The sequence below is a fragment of the Papilio polytes genome, unplaced genomic scaffold, assembly GCF_000836215.1.
Source record: "Papilio polytes unplaced genomic scaffold, Ppol_1.0 DF824269.1, whole genome shotgun sequence".
In the NCBI taxonomy this organism is placed as follows: Eukaryota; Metazoa; Arthropoda; class Insecta; order Lepidoptera; family Papilionidae; genus Papilio; species Papilio polytes.
In genome coordinates, this window is record NW_013524935.1 from 781,926 (window position 1) to 805,762 (window position 23,837).

The 23,837-nt window shown below is 34.4% G+C and overlaps 4 protein-coding genes across 5 annotated transcripts in view; 3 read left to right on the top strand and 1 right to left on the bottom strand.

Annotated features, from left to right (window-relative positions):
- Nucleotides 1-16,565, bottom strand: part of LOC106107315 (flotillin-2) — a 164,263-nt gene extending 147,698 nt beyond the window's left edge. The window contains exon 1 of the mRNA XM_013288125.1: nucleotides 16,310-16,565. Within this exon, the coding sequence (XP_013143579.1) occupies nucleotides 16,310-16,358 (49 nt within the window). The 5' untranslated portion in view covers nucleotides 16,359-16,565. The remainder of the gene's footprint in view (nucleotides 1-16,309) is intronic.
- On the top strand, nucleotides 245-6,332 carry LOC106107239 (glucose dehydrogenase [FAD, quinone]-like). The gene is made up of 5 exons (XM_013288013.1): nucleotides 245-669; nucleotides 3,121-3,348; nucleotides 3,872-4,004; nucleotides 4,825-4,944; nucleotides 5,037-6,332. Exons 1-5 carry the CDS (start codon nucleotides 336-338, stop codon nucleotides 6,286-6,288), a joined length of 2,067 nt encoding a protein of 688 aa, XP_013143467.1. The 5' UTR covers nucleotides 245-335; the 3' UTR covers nucleotides 6,289-6,332.
- On the top strand, nucleotides 7,742-13,920 carry LOC106107250 (glucose dehydrogenase [FAD, quinone]-like). The gene is made up of 5 exons (XM_013288025.1): nucleotides 7,742-8,029; nucleotides 9,492-9,719; nucleotides 10,535-10,667; nucleotides 11,389-11,508; nucleotides 11,932-13,920. Exons 1-5 carry the CDS (start codon nucleotides 7,756-7,758, stop codon nucleotides 13,169-13,171), a joined length of 1,995 nt encoding a protein of 664 aa, XP_013143479.1. The 5' UTR covers nucleotides 7,742-7,755; the 3' UTR covers nucleotides 13,172-13,920.
- A 454-nt stretch (nucleotides 16,566-17,019) lies between the features above and the next one.
- LOC106108667 (serine/threonine-protein phosphatase 4 catalytic subunit) lies at nucleotides 17,020-22,954 on the top strand. 2 transcript variants are annotated; one of them, XM_013289930.1, is made up of 7 exons: nucleotides 17,020-17,215; nucleotides 17,291-17,466; nucleotides 17,787-17,939; nucleotides 18,720-18,838; nucleotides 19,717-19,898; nucleotides 20,788-20,977; nucleotides 21,581-22,954. In XM_013289930.1, exons 2-7 carry the CDS (start codon nucleotides 17,317-17,319, stop codon nucleotides 21,708-21,710), a joined length of 924 nt encoding a protein of 307 aa, XP_013145384.1. In that variant the 5' UTR covers nucleotides 17,020-17,215; nucleotides 17,291-17,316; the 3' UTR covers nucleotides 21,711-22,954. The 2 variants fall into 2 exon arrangements, with proteins under 2 accessions (XP_013145384.1, XP_013145391.1); XM_013289937.1 differs by having other exon boundaries at nucleotides 17,022-17,136.
- The last annotated feature ends 883 nt before the right edge of the window (nucleotides 22,955-23,837 follow it).

Below are 23,837 nucleotides of genomic sequence, written 5' to 3' on the forward strand. Positions count from 1 at the left end.
TGTATCAAAAAATCAAATAACTTTTTTATTCCCCTAAAATTGGTAAACATGAATTGGACTTTAACGTTAGATATGAAAGCATCGAATCCCAAAATACTTTTGAACCCTCAATCAAAGGAACATAAAAACACCGTATTTAAAAAAGCTTTATTCCAGATGTGGTCCGCGACATTTCACTTAATAGAATTGTCTCGTATCAAACGTGGAATCTCGGCATTCGAGTATTTATCTACAGGTTTGCTGAACTGTGTATCACAGTTCGATAGACGTTCGACCTCAACGCAGGTCCAGTCACTCCTAACATAACGTAAACTGTATAAGTTAGCCAGATTAAAATGTTATTAGAATTATTTATAGTGCTTTTAATTGTTTCAAAAACACAATTAATCAGTTCTGATGAAATAACAGTGGAAACTGTGAACAGTGACGAAGAAATAACCATCGAAAATGTTTATAACGAAAATATTGTGCCTTTTGACTTAAGAACAGTTAAAACGAATATTGATTTTAAAATTCGTGCAAAAAGTAAGAGAAAAAATGGAAGACAAGAACGTTCGCAATTTAATAACCCTTTCATAGACATAATTGCCCATGTTGTTGGGAGTCACTCAAGCTCTAAAGCGACAAATTTCTTCAACTTCCTGCAGGATCAATATCCTTTACCTGGAGGTAAGCTTATTCAGTAAGTTCAACTAGTAATTTAATAATATAAATTGAATCGATAAATGAATATAACCCTCCTGGGAATAATAGATTTTGACTGTAATCGATATACAGTAGAACCTCGATAACTCAAACCTCGGTAACTTAAAAACCTCTATAACTTCAAAAAATAATATGTCACTTCACATCAGAGCCTAAAACCTTTACCACATAGGCCCTTGATAACTTAAAACCTCTATAACTTAAAGTATTTTGCGCTTCCCTTGGACTAACTTATCGAGGTTCTACTGTATTATTGGAGTTCTAATCAGACATCGACGATGTAAGAAATATTTACCTCAATTTGATCGTATCCTCGGACGTCCCATTCATTCCTTTCTCAATATTTCCCGTAAAACAAGGACAACAATATGTTTTCGTACCGTTTTATTCAAGCAATACCAAGAGCGTTGCTGTTCCAGTGAAAAACAAATAACAATCAACGCCAGTCCATCCCATTTACATCACATCATCTTGGTTATTATTTCTATATCAAGATCTTAAGTTTGAGTTCAAAGATCTTTGAATCTCTTCACCGATATGTGCCAGTTGTATGCATTTGGCTTCACTGTAAGAGCGCTGTATTTACATGTGGAAATTGAAAATCAAACATCACATTAGCACATGACAGATATCGAACCCAGGAACGTGCAAATTACAAAAACTTCTGACCCACGGACTATTTATTCATCATTTATTAATTTTGATATAGTCTATGAATTACAAATAATTACAGTCTATGTTTGTGTCAAGGTTGGCTAATTTCTAATTAAGTTCTAATAAAAAAGTTGCAAAATGTACAATTATTTTTTATTTTTAAACATAGCTGAGATAAACTACTTAAAACGCAGAGGTCATTTTCCGGTGCAATTAATGCAAATTAAAAATTATTTTATCTATATTGTATACACAACCGGCTAATATTTTAGTTGCAATTAATCAAATTTATTTTAAACGCGTAAAAAAAAGTTACTTTGAGCGTCGGTGGTTCAGTGGTTTAAGCACTTGACTTGTAATCTACAGGTCTTGGGTTCGAATTCCGCTTTGTACCAATGTGATTTTCGAATTTTCAATATGTACATAATTTACCCGACGTTCTTACGGTGAAGAAAACATCGTGATGCAACTTGCACATATCGGCGAAGAAATTCAACAATATGTGTAAATTCAACCAACCCGCAGTGGGCTAGCGTGGTTGACTATGGTCACCCCTTATTAGGGAAGGCTCCGAGCCCCTCGATGGGGACATATAGTGAGCTTGTGATGATGATGATGTTTTTAAACGCATTAAAAATAATATCTAGACATGCAGTGAAATCTTTAGGTGTTTCAAGTAGTATAAACGATGTGATTGGATTTCATATAATTAAAACTTACCAAAAGCAAAGGCGGTAAAACAAAACACGTGAGTTGAATTAAATATCGTGACGCCTTAATAAATGAGTCTTCCTTTGATTTGCTTGTTGCCTTGACACGGCTGAATAATAATAATTATACAAGAGACGTTTATGGTAATCCTCCATCAAAATAACACACAAAACACTTGTATATTTCCTCTAGCCTCTAAAATCCATAAATGGACCAAACCAACGACAAGACTTGACTTACAAAACTATTTAACTACGTCGTAGTCTTTGACTACAAAAAAAAAACAAAAAAATGGGACCCACCTGAAAGCATTACCTTTTGGATAAAAAAAGAATTATCAAAATCGGTCCGCTAGCAACGGAGTTACGCCGTTACACACATAAAAAAATATATGAAAACATACAGAGGATTGAGTACCTCCTTCTTTTGGGAAGTCGGTCAAAAAGACAAGAAAATTATACATCTCCCATTCTCTTAAAATTGCCATTCATATCAGCCAAAGTAATCAATGCAGGCAGTGTACCCTTTATTATTGGGTCAGTTAGGTTTACTAAGTGCGGTTAGAAATTCGATACTTAAATTTGAGAAGACCGAAACTCAGATGTACTCAAACGATATTATCCAAAACCACATTACCAGAAACCGAGGCAAATGCAAACCACACATTCAGAAATACCATTGGGATAATTCTTAATCACTTAGAACATCAACTTCTATGACATTACTTATAAAGAACTAGCTGTAGCCCGCGACTTCGTCCACGCAATATGAAAATAAAAAAGTAGCCTATAATATGCTCGTCTATGTCAGCTACCCTTCAGTAAAAGTGCGGTCGATATCGGCTTAGCCGTTTCGGAGATTACTAGGAACAAACGCGGCTTGCGAACAGACAGATAAAAAAAAAAATTACAATTTTCGTTAGCAGCAACGCAAATGCATCATCTTCCCGAAATCTTGAATTTTTCTTTTGATTTTGACAGACACTCCAATTTTATTTCATTTATAGATTTCACCAAGGTTTTTAACTCTTATAAAACATTTCCTTTCCAGGTCGTCAAACTCCCCTACCGGAGTACGACTTCGTGATAGTCGGCGCTGGTTCCGCCGGCTGTGTGTTAGCGTCGCGTTTAACTGAGAATAGGAATGTGACAGTGCTCCTGATAGAGACTGGAAAGCCGGAGATGCTGTTAACTGATATACCAGCTATCGCACCGTATTTCCAAGCAACGCCATACGTCTGGCATTATTACATGGAACCGCAAGCTGGTGTTTGTTTAGGTAAGTTTCCATTAGACGTCTTTTAAAGCGTTATACAAGGACTCCGGAAAAGAATTAGAATCATAACCATTATTTTAAACAGATCTAGGTTAGGCTTGAGAGGTCAACATTGTTTACATGCATGCAGCGTAATAGTGCATTAACCTTGATCTTTACAGTAGTTACAAATTAAGACCGCGCACATTTCAGTCCTTCCTAAAGTTATCTTTACTTATGTAAAAATCTAGAATTCATTAAAATTAAAAAAAAAAACAACCAATTGTGTGAGCATGGACAGAGTCATGTTTTAAAAAGTTATCTAGAATCAACTTTAAAAATAGGTTGTTGCTCTATTTACCTGAATAGAACAACATTTTGAGTATTCTTGCATTTCATTCCATTACCTTTTCATCTATGTCTTCGTGGATTAGTGATGGGGATTCAAATGTTTCCCTCGATTGACATAGATGAACACTGTACAGTCATATGAGTTTATTCCAGACTTGAGAAATTCATCTGAACTTTTTAAAATGTTTTCTATCAGGTATGGAAAACGGTAGATGTTTCTGGCCTCGCGGCAACGCGGTCGGAGGGACGAGTGTAATCAACTACATGATCTACACGAGAGGCAGACCTGAGGAATGGGACAGAATAGCTGCTGCCGGGAATTATGGCTGGTGCGTATTTATTGTTTCGTAAAGAAAAATAACTGTAATTTTGCTAATGCACAGCTATATGGACCTGTTTTTATCTAAACACGTACATTTATCACTAAATTGTGAATGAAAAATACATTAAATTAAAGACAATAAATTTTATCTTACTAATATTATGGGAAACTTTGGATAGATAGATGTTTGTTAGAATGTATCTAAACAGCTTAACGGATCTTGATTAAATTTGGCACATATGTGGAACATAATCTGGAAGAGAACATAGGCTAGTTACAAATTCTTTTTTAATTCCGCACAGCCGCAGTTGCGGTCAAAAGTTAGTGTTTAATAAAAAACGAAGAACGCGGAAACATTTTTCATCCGTGGAGTTCAATGAACTAAAAATGCTGATATTAAAATCCGAACAGCGCAGGATTACTGGCAGCTTTTTTGTATTCATCAACGGCCTATTTGGCTTCACTCATAAATATTTATACAATTAAGTTTATTTTTAACTTCAATTAGTACCTGGCGGAATGCAATGTACTTAAAGAAGAGAAAACCTGTTATTTAAAAAACAACTTGTATCTTTTATACATTAAAAGTATCGAGAGTAAGGGTCGTTGTCCAGTAAATTAATTCAATTGACCTCATAAATAGTAAACATATATGTATGTATATGTATTCAATGAATTATATTAAAATCAATATGCTAAATGTATAAAGATATAATAAAAAAACTAATTAAGCTGGGAGCTAAAATAGTCTAACTTTAGACATAAACTTCTTCTGTGTTCAGATTTTTTGCTGTATTAAAACACAATCAAAAATTCTTTCTTTTCAGGTCATATAAGGAAGTTGTGGAATATTATAAAAAATCAGAGAGGGCCAAATTGGACGGGTTCGAAAAAAGACCTCACAGAAATCGAGATGGAGTGCTTCCTGTGGAATTTGTGCCAATTAAGTGAGTTAAAATTCCTTACTTTTTATTACATTTGGAAGAGAATCTTCACCGTCAATCTACAATAAAAATTTATTAAAATATTTCTATTTCAGAACCAAATTAATAAAGGCGTTCTTAGACGCTGGAAGAATACTTGGACATCCAACAGTCGATTACAACGCTCCAGAGAAAATGGGTTTCGGGAAAGTCCAGGTGACAATGTCTATGGGCCGCAGATTCAGTGCCGCAAAAGCATTCTTACATACACACAAAAACAGACCTAATTTACACATTCTACCCGAAACCAGAGCAACGAAAGTATTGATAGATCCTCAAACCAAAACAGCATACGGTGTCGAGTATGTGCGCAATGACGTGTTACAAAGAGTGACTGTACGCAAAGAAGTAATTCTGTCTGCTGGACCTATAGCATCTCCACAATTATTAATGTTATCAGGAGTAGGTCCCAAAGATCACTTAAACTCAGTCGGGATAAACGTTATCCAAGATCTTCCAGTAGGAAAAATTCTTTACGATCACATTTGTTTCCCCGGACTCGTATTTACTGTAAATGAAACAAATATTAGCTTCCTCGAATCTCAAGCATCTCGTATACCAGTAGTTGTGCAGTGGCTTAAAAATGGAGACGGTCCAATATCATCGCCAGGCGGAGTAGAAGGAATTGGATATATTAAAACTCCGATTTCAGATGATCCAGAGTTAGTTCCAGATATTGAACTTATCAGTATTGGAGGTTCAATAGTTTCCGACGGAGGACCGGGGGGAAGTAAAGCTGTACGAAAAGGAATGAGAATAACAGAGAATGTTTTCAATAGTGCATTTGGAGCTATAGACAACACGAATACATGGAGTACATTCCCTATGTTATTGAAACCAAAATCTATCGGATATTTAGAATTGAAAGACAGTAATCCCTTCAGTCATCCGAAGATGTATGGTAATTATTTGACTGATCCCCGCGACGTGGCGACATTCGTAGCAGCGATTCGACATGTGCAAGAATTGACAATGACTGAACCGTTCCAAAAATATGGTACTAAACTGTATCAGGCTAACTATCCAACTTGTCGTGGTTTACAATTCAACTCTGATGAATACTGGGAGTGTGCAGTGCGAACTCTTACGGCGACATTGCATCACCAGGTGGCGACAACTCGTATGGGACCTATAAGCGATCCTTCGGCTGTGGTAGACCCTGAACTAAGAGTGTACGGTATAAAAAGGCTACGTGTCGTCGACACCGGTGTAATACCGGTTCCAATCTCCGCTCACACAAATGCCCCCGGTATAATGATAGGTGAAAAGGCTGCTGACATGATAAAACTATCTTGGAATATATTTTAATCAAAATTGTGTCGGAAAGGTGCTTCTTTATTTTTCCGATGAAATATAAAATCAAAAAACGAAAATTGTATGTTTTTTTTACATTCCGTATTAAAAAACAAAACATGATCACAATTTAAGCGCTCGTATTTGTTAGTCCATAACGAATCGCTGCATTTGGTCCACATAAAATTGATGACTGATCACTCTTCTTATTTTAAGTACGCATAAACAAAACAGCCTTAGCTATCCAGTAATCTCAAGATTTTCTATTAGCAATAACATTTGATCTTAATTGTTGCTATTAAACATTTATCAGGCGTTGCAAATAAATTATGCACAGCGTATCAACATATTTGTAACATCGAAATAATTTTGGATTAAAAGCGATCACGAATTGAAAAACCTTAAAGAAACGCACGGTGCTTAAATTTTTATTCTTTGCACAGGTTCACTAACCTGTGTATTGTTTTAAATTCTTAAAGGCGTCCTTAAATGCAAGATAAAATCCTTAAATTACCTTGTTAGGACGATACAAACGTGTACTGGATGTTACTTATCATATTTCTACGATTCTTAATTCTCGAACTGTTATGCTTTTTAGTCGCTATAAATGGATAGGCTTCATTGCTTAGAAATTTATTTTATCTTTATTACGAGTTAAACACGCCTGTTGGTGTTAATGACAATCAATTTTATTTCCGTTATTAGTTCGGAACCACACCACCACAACCAACCGAGAACGTTAGAGCGAAAATGACAATGGTCAAATAGTTCACGTTTTAATGCCTGTCTATTAATAGAGGTCAGTGTTATCACCTCATGAAACATTAGCTGACGATATCTGATACATTATTTCTACTTTTGTAGTGCCGGGTTTCAACTAAAAATAAAGTGGCACATTTATATTACGACCATTAACAATTTCTCGAATATTTTAAGCTATTTGCGATTCCGCAAGACAATCGTTAAAAAAAGACGCTGCCTCCTGAAACACAGTTATTACTAGCTCAGGAGACAGAGTCCCACTAACTGTACTAAACTGTTTTATCAATAAAGATTTATTTTTATTTAAGACCTAATTCAACACATCAACTTTGTTTATAAATAACATTTGAAATATCATAAAATATAATTTATCTACGAAGCTAGTTATTTTCGGCAATACTGTTACCCAAGTAACTTAATGATCGCCTCACAGTTAATTACCTTCAACGAATTTAATTCCATGTGAAAAAAAAAATAAACCGGTCGAAGTAACTTTGGGATGGTAAACAAAATACATATCGCATGAAATCTTTTAGATGGAGCACACATTTAAATAAGAATTGACACTGGGTAGTCCTTTAGTCTGGTGATTAAAAAGTGTAATAGTGATTAATTTAATATTTACTAATTTATTAATTTAAGGGTATTTTCTGAAATTAATTCCTACTGGATAAATGTGTTTGTTTATATTTTGTGCTTGAATTCTAAAATTGTTTCATAATGTTCCTAAATCAATTGATAATAACGTTAATACTAAATAGTGTACTGGCTGAAAACAATCACAGTAATTATAAAAAAGAAATTTCATTAGAAGATTATGCTTCTTCCCGTCAGTGTGTATTCTGTGCTAATCCGCAGAGGAATGTTAGGGAGGTACAAGGAAGGCCTAAGAGTCAAATTTTAGATGCAATGTTGAAGACTCCCATGTTGCAAACGTATGCCAATGTACCAGATGTTTTCTCAATACTACGGGATAATTACGATCTCCCTAAAGGTATGTACTTTTTAAATATGCATGATCATTATTTTAAGACATCATCAACGCCAATCCAATATTGGACATAGGATCATTATCATCATCAGCTCACTATACGTCCCCACCGAGGGGGCTTGGAGCCTACCTTAAGGTATGGTGCCTAGGCCATAGTCAACCACGCTGGCCCACTGCAGGTTGGTTGACTTCACACATATCTTTAAATTTCGTAACCGATTTGTGCAGGACATAGGATGCCTTCGACAAAATGCGATCCTGGCTATTTTAATCTTATTAGATATTTTTTTTGTGTATTAATCAACACCCATAGGCTATTGATGCTAGAAAGATCGGTAGCTGAAAATGAATTTAGAAGAATTCAGATATTTTCAAAATAGAGTAATAATATGAAAGAATTTGTAAATCTTATCACAATTTCTTTAACCAATATACACTTTTAATTGTAACCAGTTAGCTGCCATTACTTAATAAAATCATACTAATATTATAAATCCGAAAATTTACATGGATGTTTGTTAGAGTTTGTAGCCTAAAGAACTAAACGGATCTCGAAGAAATTTGGCATAAATGGACCTAGACTGGAAGAACCCATATTTACTTTTATTTTTTTTTTCACGCGGACGGAGTCGCCGGCGAAAGCTAGTAAATAAATAATGCAAGATTTTACGTTAACCTTACATAAATTACATAAGACGACGTAATTTTAGAACAAAGTAACAAGGAACTTGAAACGCGAAGGTTCAATGACACGACACTGGCATATTATTACAGAAGCCAAAAAAAGTTTAATGACTCTCAGTAGTTCGGTAATTTAATTTAACTGTATTACTCTTGACCGAAGTTTTATTCTTTTTTATATTGTTTAATCTTGATCTCAGTCATATTCACAAAATACCAGCTTACGCTCGACTATGTCCGCGCGGAATTATAAAAACTTAGTACTTTGTGCTACATCTATGCCAAATTTTACTGTAACCCGTTCAGCAGTTTAGGCTACAAACTCTAACAACCATCCATCCATATAAACTTTCCCATGTATATTATTACTAAGAAAAGAAAATATGCTAGAAATAGGACATGGATGCACCTAATCTAGTGACGAATACTGCAAGGTTTTTTATAACTACATTTTATACTAGTTGCTGCTAGCGACTTCGCCCACGTGAAATTTAAAAATATAGCCTACCATATGTTACTAACTAATAACGTAGCCTTTTAATACAGAAAGATATTTTTAAATTGGCCCAGTAGTTTTTGAATTATTTCAATACATACAAAAATACACATCTTTCATTTATAATATTAGTATTGATTCGTAGATAAATAAACAAATAAGATAAGGACTTCTAAAAGGACATCGACCTCAAAATTATACCAATGTAAAAATCCGTTACTTACAAACTTGTTACAAACAAGAAATGTATATATATATTATCTGTATATTTATAATATAACTTTTCAGGATTCAATGGACCCTTAGTTGAGTACGACTTCATAGTGGTCGGAGCGGGGTCGGCAGGGAGCGTGCTCGCTGCCAGACTTAGTGCACGCCGTAAAGCAACTGTTTTACTATTAGAGGCTGGTGTAGGAGAGTCCATATTGACAGGGGTACCAATCTTAGCACCATTGTTTCAACAGACGGATTATGTATGGCCATACTTTATGGAACGACAACCTGGAGTTTGTATGGGTGAGTTGGAGCATACTTTTTTAATTAGGAACCTTTAAACGGAGATAATCTTTGCAGACGCCATTAATATTTATAACATTTTTTTTGTAACCTGATTTTTTTTATACTAACTAGGAACGTTTAAATGGAATAATTTTTCCTGTTAAATATAAGGTTAGAAAAAAATTGCTCATTTAAATATCTTCATAATAAAGTATCGAATAAAAAAAAACATCATATTCTGTGTATTCTTCCGTATTTTTATATCTTTTCATTTGAAAAATCTACGTAAATATTAAAAAAGGATCATCATCATCATCATCACCAGCTCACTATACGTCCCCACCGAGGGGCTCCGAGCCTACCCTAAAGTTAGGGTGAGTAGGCCATAGTCAACCACGCTGACCAAGTGCGGGTTGGTTGACTTCACACATATCTTTGAATTTCTTCGCCGATATGTGCAGGTTGCATCACGATGTTTTCCTTCACCGTAAGAACGTCGGGTAAATTATGTACATATGAAAATTCGAAAAATCGAAAATCACATTGGTACATGGCGGCGGGATTCGAACCCAAGACCTGTAGATTACAAGTCAAGTGCTTAAACCACTGAGCCACCGACGCTCCTTAAGAAAGGATATTCAATGTCAATTTTGCATACTAACAGATACATAAATCATTATTTATAACCAAACAAAGAATAAAAATTTTGTCCCTAGTGCTATACTCGGCTTTTTTATGACATCACTTTCGAATAAGCAAGGTGATTAGTTCCATATTTGTCCGCGATGTGGCGTGGTTTTAATTTTTGTTCAGACAATAAATTGATTTTACAGGTATGGAAAATGAGCGTTGCTTCTGGCCAAGAGGCAAGGCAGTTGGAGGCACGAGCGTTGTCAATTACATGATATACACCCGTGGGCTACCTGAGGATTGGGACAGAATCGCTGCCGCTGGAAATTACGGATGGTGTGTCTACCCTTATATTAGCATTATTATATTTTTACTTAAATGAATGAATACGCATTTATTGCCACAAAAAATAAATAACATAAACGGACTTATTCTAAAGAAACATAAAATCGTGGCCAGCTCAGCGTATTCCAGGAGAGACTAAGCCGTTCCTGCGCTGATTTTCAGCTGGCTCCTTCGCACTCACGTATATTATAGTTAAATTTAACAGGGTAACCTGCCGTACTAATTACGTATACAGAGACAAAACGCAAAAATAAACATAAACAAAACAAAAATTAACTTACTTAACTATAATAAAAATCTAAATCAAAAAGATCACATTAAGAATGAATTTGAGTATGTAGATCTATTTTTACAAATTATTTCGCAACAAAAATGTAGATAGCTGACGTAGATTACTACGTCATACTATACCTTTATCGGACTTAACTATTTTATCTTTCCTGTCGACTAACACATTCCTATCTCAATTGTGTTCATCAAATTTACACAGATAATAGACCAATCTATAGTAAAATTATAATTAAGAAAGATTTGAATGTTTTCACTGTAACTATTGAACCGATTTCAAAAATTCTTACGGCAAGAAAAATCTAAACTATCACTGAGTTGTCGAAATGTAACATTATTACGAAAGTAACAATTTGCTTTTTAAAAAATCTAGTAATGAAGACTGTTCTTTATAAGGCGTAAATAAAAAGTAATGAAATTCCAGGTCTTACAGAGAAGTATTACCATATTATATGAAGTCGGAAAATGCAAATCTCAAAGGCCAGTCTAAATCACCATGGCACGGACGAGACGGCGAACTAACAGTAGAAGATGTACCATTTAGGTAAATAATAAATAATTTAACAGTGGTAGAGCCCGTTTTAACATCTTCGCACGAATGGGCTTGCCCGGTACAACCATGACCACACAGAAGACAGGCGTGAAGTGGGAGCAACTTCGCGTATCGTCTGATTAGTGTGGTGCCAGAGGCCCAATTAAAGTCTCTTTCTCTTACCTTTCCTTATAAGGGAAAAGATGTAAAGGGAAAGTGGATTTGACGGCGAAGGAAATATCCTCTTTATATGCGTCTCCACCTCCGTCGATTAGGGTAGGCAACGCATCTGCAATTGCGGATGTCTACGGGTAGCGGTCGCTTCGCCATTTTGGTAAATTCAGGCGGTCGCTTGCTTGTTTGCCACCTTATATTACATAAAAATATATGTACTATTTCCAATACTTACAGTAAAAACAACTTGCCTTATTTCAGATCAAAACTATCAAAAGCATTTTTAGACGGAGTGAAGTATTTGGGACATCGAATAGTAGATTACAACAGCCCTGACGGATTCGGATTTAATTATATTCAAGCGACGATAAACCGTGGAGTCAGGATGAGTAGTGCAAAGGCATTCTTACATAAACATAAAAACCGAAAGACCCTTCACATTCTGCCAAACAGTCGAGTCACAAGGGTTTTAATCGATCCTACAACTAAGACGGCTTATGGTGTAGAATTCCAAAGGAACGGTCAAGTGTATCAAATTCGAGCAAAAAAAGAAGTTATACTATCGGCCGGTCCTATTGAATCCCCGCATTTGTTAATGCTGTCGGGCGTTGGACCAAGAGCCCATTTAGAATCTTTAAGCATACCTGTGATACAAGACTTGCCTGTCGGTCAAACGCTTTACGACCACATATCCTTTCCCGCTTTAGCGTACACTCTCAATACTACGAGATTAACTATAGCTGTGAGAAATGTCGGAATCGTTGAGACTGCTGTACAATTAACACAATTCGGTGACGGTCCTATGACATCACTAGCTGGAGTTGAAACCATAGGGTATTTAAAAACAAACGTCTCTGATGAAATCGGTGATTACCCTGATATTGAATTAATTGGAAGCTGCGCATCTATGGCAACTGATGAAGGACAGTTGGTCTCGAAAGGCTTAAGGGTAGCGGATTGGTTGTACAACGACGTATACAAACCTTTGGAGAAGACAGAAAGCTTCACGATATTAATGATGTTACTACATCCAAAATCTAAAGGCTACATAAAGCTAAAATCGAGAAATCCTTTTGAACAACCGGCGTTATACGGCAATTACTTGCAGCATCCAAAAGACATCGCAACACTAATCGCTTCTATAAGATACATTAACAAATTAGTCGAAACACCTCCATTTCAGAAGTACGGTGCTAAATTACATAAGAAAAAGTTTCCCAATTGCAAACAATATAAATTCGACAGCGACAATTATTGGGAATGCGCGGTTCGTACTGTGACATCGACCCTGCATCATCAGATATCTACATGCAGGATGGGTCCATCAACAGATCCTGATGCAGTAGTGGACCCGGAACTGAGAGTGTATGGCGTTAGGAATCTTCGTGTGATAGACAGCAGTGTTATACCGAAGACAATCGCTGCGCATACTAACGCCCCCGCAATAATGATTGGCGAGAAAGGTGCAGACATGATAAAGAACACGTGGGGTTTGATTTAAATATACAGATTAAGTAAACCACGAATAGGGTGATATTCCACAGATAAAAAAATACGAGGGACTTTAATTGTGCTTCTTTTTTTAAGAAGATCTTAGAGCGATTGTCTCGAGGATTGAGCATTTCATTATTGTTAAAATAAATAGTATTAAAACATATTAGAAGAGACACGAGATTACAGCAGTGAATATCAATAGCAAAATGGATGAAGAAATCGATTACGCGTTGTATTAGTTATCTTAAGATTTCGTATACTAAATACATTGTAATAATTAACTGTCATAGCAACGCAAATATTTGTTATTTTGTTTTTTGAATTCAGTGGCAAATATTATCGGGATATCTTGATCTTGATAAGAGATCATATCATGTTTGCGTTTATCTGCATGTAAACTTTGTCTATAGAGCCAGAACAAATACGTTACCAAAAATAAGAAATATCTAGCAGCGTCACAAAGCAGTACATACTACCAACCAATTGATAATTAAAAAATTGTTCAGATATAATATATGTTTATAGACTGATTTTTATTTTACAGTTAATCAGAATTGCAGAGGGAGTTTCCCTTTTTGATAAGCAGCACATTAGGTTCCGTCATTGTAGTCAAAATGATTCATATGGAAATGATGTCAATTCCGTTAATGACAAATAAATGTTCGTTATCAGGAATCTTTTGTTTGTTATCTATAGTTGATTTAAGGACATTTTCAATCCTATGGAAGTCAAAACTATTACTTACGTACCCTTCATTTAGTTGCTTTGAAATGCAGTAAATTCTATTTTTTACTGATCTACTATAAACCATTGAGAGTACGCATTTTTTTCTTTTACCAATACAAAACCAATTAAATTAGTTTAATATAAAAACGATAAATAAACCTCAATGGTTTTTCACTAGGTTTTTTTTTAATTTAACGCACTACGTAAGATAAGTACTTATTTGTCCTATAAATTCAACAGCACAAACTTGTTTTTATTAATTTGATACAATCAAAACGCATCTGGCAACCTCGTAGTTTACTTTTATGAGGGGTGAACTAAACAATAGGATGAAATCAAAATGGCCGACGCATCAGGGGTTGTCCCCTTCGTAATCTCACACATTATCGGTCTCTTTTGAATCTTTTTATTTATAGTATTTTTGTATGTAATGAAATAACTCAAAAACTACTATTTTAAAAATGTCTTTCACTAATAAATAGCTACGTTATAGCTGAGTAACATAGCCTAATCAATACAGTTTCATTTCTGCGCAGACGAAGACGCGAGCTACAGCTAGTTATTATACATAGGAAAGTGTGTCATATATAAATAGATAGTAAGTCATTGTGTCGTTAGTTTGACTAATGTGGTAATGGTTGCTATCATTATACAAATGTTAAAACGATTTCATATAAAATGGTAACGATATAAAAATAATGAAGACAGTGATCAAATAAAAGAGGCAATTGTGTTTAGTAATAAGAATTTAGACCGATTATTCGTACTCGACGTCGCTCTTTTTCGGTACTAACATTAATAATACTGGGTACTATATTTTGCTTAAAACTTTACTTATATTGGTGTTCGATTAATTAAATTTTCAATTGAAATACGACTATTGACCACATATCTAAGATTCCGAAACCGCAGTACAATTCGAAACAAAATATCATGTATCTATACTAATATAATAAAGCGTAAACACACACTTCTTTGTGGCGTAAGATGTCAGCAATTACTGCATATTTTTGGATAATTCTTTATTTTAATAAAAAGCCCTACACTTGTCACGCTTTAGGCTATATATTTTCACGCCATTAAACTTGGGGGGTAAATAAATCGGAGAAAAGCTACGAGCTACCGTAAGCTACGAGCTGCCAACACCGAGGTTATCATTGAAGCATTTGAATTTTGTCATTTCACAAATATAAACAATAAAATGAAGTTTTTATAATTTCGCGCGGATGAAGTCACACGGGAACAGCTAGTGTTCGAATAAAAACGAACATAAAATTACTGTTAATGAAGAACGTAGACGAGACCGGTTAAAGGTCGGGTAAAGTAGGAGGAAGTTTTAATCAAAATCAACTCTAAGTATTACGAACAAAGTTCGCAAAAAGAAATACCTATGTAGTTGTTTGCCTCAATAGTGGTACAAACCCGTGCCATTTTTACTGCGGTTTTCATCAACTTGATTCCGGTTCCTTAGATTATTTTCTATTCTATTACGATGTTATAGCGCTGAATAAACCTGCTGTTGTCAAACCTTGTCTTCGGCTGATCTATGACTATGATATGAATCTTTAGATTTTGAGTATTTCAAGTTTCACGTAGGAGACCTCTTTCCTTTTGGGCTATTGATGTTGAATGTTTTACTGCCGACCTTGTACTGGATTCAAGAGTGAACATCAAACTATGCATAAGCGTGGATTTCCACTACCGAAAATCATATACCTTTCATCCTCCTAGCGAAAATATGACAGTTTTTTGACGTGTCTTCGCTGATTATTCACTGGTAACAAATTGTTATAATTTCTATAATTTCAGGCGCTACTCATACCTTCATAATAGTTGACCATTGAAATACGTCAATAAACAAAACACTGTAGTCATAAAAACGTAATTTACTATAGACACTGTAATGGACTTTCTGACTCATAGATGCTATGCCCAATTTAGATCGAACATACTTCAGAAATTTGATAATACACTAGTTACTAACCTATTCATTTTTTCGTGTAGTTATTTTGTACAATGTACAAAAAATATACAGAAACATACGAGTATATACTATTAACATAAGTTAAGTGTCTAGTACTACCATTTTGTGACCTTCGACGGTACTGACATTGAAAACAATCATAATTAAGTCATTTTATATGGAATGGGCGCTGGTCGTATAAACACAACACATCCAAATTTGCAAATCGTAACTTATACGTAAAAAAATGTGCATATTCAAATCAGTTTAACAAAAACAAATGAGTATGTTTCATAATTATAAAAGCTACTAAGTAATTAATAATTATAAAACATTGAAACATGTTTTCATGTTCAAAAAGTAATGTAAATCACTTCTTAACATAAAATCTCGGTTGTCAACATCATGATGATGATACATTCAGAATATTATGATAAGGAAAACACTGCAAATTACCTGAGACTATAAGTGCCTCGTTTGGCCCAACAGTGTGAATATTGCCCATATTTCTCCACAAGATACACTCAACACTTAACACTGTTACAATTATCAATCACAATACGCGACGCTAATCTTTAAAATCTCGACTTCAATAGTACGTAAACGGATTTATTTACACAAGGACTAAAAAAAATCGTATCGTAATAAAACTATAGTAGGTTTCGCAGTTGTCAGATTGAATTGAATGTCAAAAAAATTCATTCAAAACTCATGCGCGCGCATACCACAGCGTCAGACATGTTTACATACTGCGTCGTACGCATACGTAATAAATTAGATAAAATCCCATTTAAGATAATAGTTTCGACAATTGTTATTTACTACCTTAAGTAAGAAATATCCATAAAATATTAAATCATCCTCGTTACCAAGTAATGTTTTTCTTATTTCTTTCCGTGAATCATATTGTTTTTGCTGTCATTTGTCATTGTCATTTGACAGTTTGCAAAATAAGTTTATGGTTTGCACTTATCAAAGACTATGTGATGACGACGATTCAAAAATGACTTAATAATTGTCCTTGCACTATTTCTTAGTAAACTAGAACAAGAACAAAAACTTCCCATTAACTACGTTTATAAGATACAATAGTCTTTATTTTTTCATTTTGGTGTAGATTCATTTAATGGAAATAAAATTATGTTCTTGCCTCCTAATAAAATTTTGACTCTATGGTGCAGACAAGTTGTGATTGTTTGTGAAGTGTGAACTATTTTGTGAATTTTAACGCTAATGCTATTATCAATAAGTTTTCTTGAACACTAAGAGAGATCCAAGTCTTCGTGAGTATTACAATATAAAAAAACAATTCATTCTTAACAAAAACAACACACGCCACCTCTTCCTCAAACCGAATTGACGGTATGTAACAACGACCACGAAGCTTTTTGACCACCTTATACCCTCCAAGATTAAACGTTTTTATTTGAATTCCAGCTGTAAGTAAACTAAATATACATAAGATGTCTGATACAAGTGACCTGGACCGTCAAATAGAACAATTGAAAAGATGCGAGATAATAATGGAGGCGGAGGTTAAGGCACTTTGTGCGAAAGCCCGCGAGATTCTTGTCGAAGAAAGTAACGTGCAACGAGTAGACTCACCAGTTACGGTAAATTTTAACTACAACAATAAATACATTACAGATATATCAATGTTTCATACAGTCTCCTTGTTTGGAACCATAAATGTCCTACTTTAACTTGCATTCAATGTTACTTGTTGAAAATTTTAGAGTATCACTGAATCAGTCTGGATTTAGCTCTATCACAATAGATTTATCATACACACAAACCCACATATACATTTTTCATGTCTTTCTTATTAATCAGGACATAACTTATATATGTTACATTGAATAAGTCATATGATTGTTTTTTATTTATAATAATTTCAGGTTGACAAATTTAGAAACCTGTATTTCATTTACAGGTTTGTGGTGACATTCATGGACAATTTTATGACCTTAAAGAGTTATTTAAAGTAGGTGGTGATGTTCCCGAGACGAATTACCTGTTTATGGGTGATTTTGTTGACAGAGGCTTTTATTCAGTCGAAACTTTCTTACTATTACTGGCATTGAAGGTAAACATTGTTGTATTTATTACAAAAATATGTTTTAAGAAAAAGAAGTGGACTATAATAAAAATTAAAGTAATGTTGTGTATAGCTCATCACATAACACAGATTTTAGTTCACCCAATTTTCATTGGCACACCAAATGAATGACTTGCATGCACTTTGCATGTACGCTGAGTGTAAATAATACCAGATAACCTAAATACCCAGGTTTTATTGCTTAATTAACAACATTTCTCTTAAAAAAGTAAACATATTGAAATTAAGGTAATTATGAAACTCCACCGATATGTATTTTTCTAGTAGTGGCACTAAATAGCTTCAGTGATCGACTTTAGCGCTCGCCATGAATAGTTATGTCTTAAATAATTAGTTAAGAATGTGTATATTAGAGGAAGTTTGAAAGTAGCACCAGTGGTGGAGAAATTGAGAAGCAAAAGGTTAGAGTGGTATGGACATGTTATGCGACAAAACAATGGGGGACATAAACCAGAAAGTGTTAAGAATGAATGTGGATGGCTACAAAGGATGAGGAAGACCAAAGAAAGTATGGATGAATTTGGTGAAAGTGGATATGCTTAAGAAAGGAGTGAATTCAGATATTACGGCTGATAGATGTATGGAAGAGCACCACATACTGTGCCGACCCTCCGTAAGGGATAAGGGCAAGTTGATAATGATGATGTCTCATAAGTTTAAAAAAATTATTGAAGTGCATTTTAAATTGGTTATTTTGTATATGTTAAAAAAGACCATTTACTGGTTCAAGAAATTCTATGATTGCAGGTTCGTTATCCAGACCGTATAACACTGATCCGTGGCAACCATGAGTCACGTCAGATCACACAAGTTTATGGATTCTACGATGAATGTTTAAGGAAATATGGTTCGATTACTGTGTGGAGGTAACTAAAGAATAATCTATGTTAAATATAGACAGTTATTAAACTAGAAGATATATGACAGACAGTGATTTATGTTGTTTTGTAAGTTACGAGGACAACAGTCAACTCCTGAAACAAATTTCAAACACTGCTTCACAAGTGACACAATACAAGCATGCCTTATTGTTTAAAACAATGTTACATACGAGCAGTCGCTCAGATTTTCGCAAATTTGGACCACCTGTTACGCTATTTGGACATCGCGGAATTTTCAAAATGTAGCTTATAAAATGCCCGTCCATATCAATTATCCTCGAGTGAAAGTTCTGTCGAAATCGGCTTCAGAGTGTTTGATATTTTTTTCTACAAATGACTTCCTTTAAAATATAGACGGACGGCCATATTAACAATACTTGTAAATGACTTGAAAACAAATTTAACTCCAATACGACAACGCAAATATGTCGAATGTTCCGTTGTGACGACTAGTAAAACACTAAGCTTGTTGGCGACTGAGCGCCGAGACTGCAACTGAGCCCGAGTCACTCCTCCCTGCCATGTGTTTTATAAAACTATCCCCCACTACACCTTCCGTTTTGTTGTTTTAAACAAAGATAAATAGTATTAATAAATAGCACAGATTAACAAATAACTTTTAAGAATATGGAATATATCAAAATAGTTAAAAGATAAAGATTACCCGGAACAAATGCGGCTTGCGGACAGACAGACAAAATTTTTTTAAATGCAATTTTCATTATTAGCAATACAAATACATCTTCCTGAAATCTGGGATTTTTCTTTTAATATTACAGACACTCTAATTTTATTATATGTATAGATTAAAAATTGAGTGATATGATAAAAATGTGATTAACTGATTTAATTGCATTTTAAAGGTACTGTACAGAAATCTTCGACTATTTATCTCTGTCAGCTATAATTGATGGAAGGATATTCTGTGTGCACGGCGGTCTCAGTCCCTCCATACAGACATTAGATCAGATACGTACGATAGATCGTAAACAAGAAGTACCTCATGATGGACCAATGTGTGATTTATTGTGGAGCGACCCTGAAGGTAAGGTTACGGCACTTAACCAACTATTTCTCTTACAACTAGCAAAAGATGGCAAATGTTTTTACACAAGAAAGGTATAGTCATGTTATCTATAAATCTATGAATAATATAAATACAACTCCTAAATTAGATAAAAAAAAATTAAATCGATTTCTCAATTTTATTTAAAGCGGCCAATACAATTTTTTTTTATTATTTTGGGAAATTTGCTAGTAAAAAGAAACTGTTATTGTACAAGAGTTGCTAATGTTATTTCGATGTTAAACAAAAATTTTACATGAACTCTTTTAGTTAGTAACAAATCGGATTTTTATTTGAACAAGGTATATGTAATAGAAAAAACTACCTTCTCACTACAGATGTCGCATGATCTGTTCTGAATAGTCAACACTTGTAACTAATTTGACTGAAGTCAAATTTCTTAATCTTACTAATATTATAAATGCGAAAGTTTAGATGGATGGATGGATAGATGCATGTTTGTTAGCGTTTGTAGCCTAAACGGCTGAACGGATCTCCATGAAATTTGGCACAGGTTTAAAGCATAGTCTGGAAGAACACATAGGCTACTTTTTATCCCTGGAATAGTTACGGTTTCCGTGGGATTCATTGATTTAGTTTTTTAATATTTACTCGATCATTCTGCAACGGTTCAACATATCTTATTGAAATTTGGCACAGATATAAAACAAAGTCTGAAGTAAACATGGGATAAGCTTCATCCCCGATAAGTGTCCGGTTCCAGAGGGATACGTAGCTTTTTGTTATTTATATAGTTCGTATGTTTTCTAATGCCACGCGGACGAAGTCGCGGGCAACAGCCCGTACTGGTATAAAGTACCGCTGGCCTCGCTTACTTGATAGTTGCAATATTTTTTCCTTACTTTAGATACTCAGGGGTGGGGTGTGTCGCCGCGTGGCGCGGGCTACCTGTTTGGGTCGGACGTGGTAGCACAGTTCAATGTATCCAATGACATCGACATGATCTGTCGCGCGCACCAGCTCGTCATGGAGGGCTACAAGTGGCACTTCAATGAGACCGTGCTCACAGTCTGGTCCGCACCTAATTATTGTTACAGGTTAGTAGACTGCTCTTAGACAATTTACATTCCATTTGGACTTGGGTTCAGGAATTAACGAGTAATATGTGTCTCTTAGATTGAGAGAATCGGTGGCTCAGTTGTTTAAGCACTTTACAAGTCTTGGGTTCGAATCCCGCCATGTACCAGCGTGATTTTTGAATTTCATTTATCTCACGTTTTTATGAATGAATGAATGATGAAAAAATTCGAATCAATTCAGAAATATGGGTGAAGTCAACCCACAGTGAGCCAGTATTGTGTTCTTTTGTTCTCTTTTACTTGTTAAATTATTTGATAGAAGATTTAACAAAAATGATTGCTAAATTTTGTTCTTTAATATGCTATGAGGATTTTTTACTCGGATTCTGTTCACTGCTTACTTGATTACACTCTATACTAATATTATAAAGAGGAAATATTTGTTTTTTATATGTATTGATATAACTCAAAAACTACTGGGCTGATTTTACAAATTCTTTCACCGTTACAAAGGTAATTTATCTGTGAATAACATAGACTATATGTATAACTATTTTGTAATTTCTTGCGGACGAAGTCGCAAGCAACAACTATGTACTATAAAATAATATATTTGTTCAGATGTGGCAATGTAGCGGCTATCCTAGAACTGAATGAGAACCTCCAGCGAGAGTTCACAATATTCGAGGCAGCTCCGCAGGAATCTCGAGGTGTGCCTTCGAAGAAACCTCAGGCGGATTACTTTTTATAATGTTTAATAGACAATTGAAGCCGGACGTATCCATGTAGTGATAAAACAATTTAACGTGTTTAGTGAATGAATGAGTGCTTAAGACCAATGTGAATGATTTCTGTGTAATGTAAGGATAATGGTTTTTATATGATGTGTCTGAAATATTCAATTGGAATTTAGATTAAATGATTTTTAAGAATTTGCAAGTTATAAACTAATTGGAAGTAATGCTCAAAATTTATTTTAAATTTTCATGTACAGTTCCCTTCGCTGTCGGTGAAGCATCTTGAAAACTGATTGTATAAACATTTTGTACATCCCTAATTTAAAAGGTAGAAATAATTTAAAAAACAAAATGCGTTTGTACAAAGAATTGTATAAATAAAATGTACTTACAGTAAATATTTCAGTGTACATCATATAAGAATTCATTATTAGAATTATTCTGTTTTTTTAACAAATAGCTATGCAATCTAAATCTTATTTCTCTACCATTCATATGATTTTGATCGTTTTGATGTGAAAAATAATTAGCAATAAACATTTTCAAGCACTACGTTAGGATAACAGTAGAATTCCACTGCAGTGATTAAACACATATTGTCTCTATTTTGTTAAAGAGAAGGAAAAAGATGGCAATACGGTCACTGCAGTAGTTTTGTACTGTATTTGCACGGTTATTAATGTAGTGTATAGTGAAAGACATTTAAGTAGAATCATACAGTTAAATCCCTTTTCCACAAAGCGATCAGTCGCACCACAATTCCGCCAGTGAAAATTTGACAAACTGCAATGGTTATAACAATGATGGGATCTGGATAAATCGATGTATAGTCGCGGAAATACACAGTGTTTCATTTGTCCTTTATTACAAAATAATTAGGATAATAATAATAAAACAATTAACCGTGTAACATGACCATATTTTCTTCGTACAGAAACATTTTAAAGTTGACTTTCTATTGGTTATTGTTTCGCGTTGTCTCAATGCGTACAAAACATTGGATACTTTTAAATCAGTACACCGCCAGATTTCCTAATTGTACTTACAGTTTTGACATACCGATTTTATTTGACATTTTCATGGCAAGGGACTCTTAATTCACGTTCTACTTAATGTCTTTTACTATTTTTGAATGTCATTAAAATAATTGTATATTTCATAATTAGAATAAGTAAAATGATTTAACGATATACAATTCACTGCCGTTATATTAGAAAATAACGTAATTATTGATGTTTTCAAATATCTTGTCGGAATATCGAATATAAAAACATCTAAAGTCCATAGATATGTAATCTATAGTTTAACATCAAATAGAGTTGATTTTTAAACATTATTGTCACTGTCCCACCACTGGCTGATAGAGGCTAAGATAGCTTATGACGTCACTGTCAGATAAGGTAACAAAATCCGATATTTCCATCGCTTATTTTACACGTTGGATTGTTATCTGACAGTTTACAATTTGATGGGACAGGCCCTAAGTATTGTTAATAAACTGAGGGAATTTATTCCAAGTAAAAGCCTCAGAAGGTCTTTTTATCGCCTTATTGTCCTGATTAGATTACTGGCGTTAAGGTAGGGCGTAAGCTTCCGCCCAGGGCGCCTGAGAAATTACGCCCAGGGCGTAAAACCAACCTTGATTATGTCTATAAATTATATATCTATGGTTTGAAGAAGCTTCGGGACTTAGAAGACTGTAACTCAAGGTTGAGTATAACATTGAAACATTCTTTCTATATTCTGTTGTCTTAATAAGTACTTTGAAATCAATTATTTTAAAAAAAATTAAATGCACTTGAATTAATAGTGTTCAAAGTTAATGACTTTCTACCACACTCAGGACGTTTAAGGATCATTTAAGCTGTCTTTAGTGTAAATTAATGGGAATAAAAATGGATATAATGTAGGGGAAAATTTTAATATAACATCTGGTACAAAATAGAAATAAAGTTAAGAACTGCTATAGCTTTTTGTAAAATGTGAGCCTTTATTGTGTCACTGATGTGTTGTGAACTTGGCCAGCTTATAATCTGACTAGACTTTTTCCATAAACAAAATGTTTTTTTTTCTATTCACAGAAGAGATAGGGTTCACACATACTGACAGAGAATAGATTGGTGCAAATAAAATTGAATTCT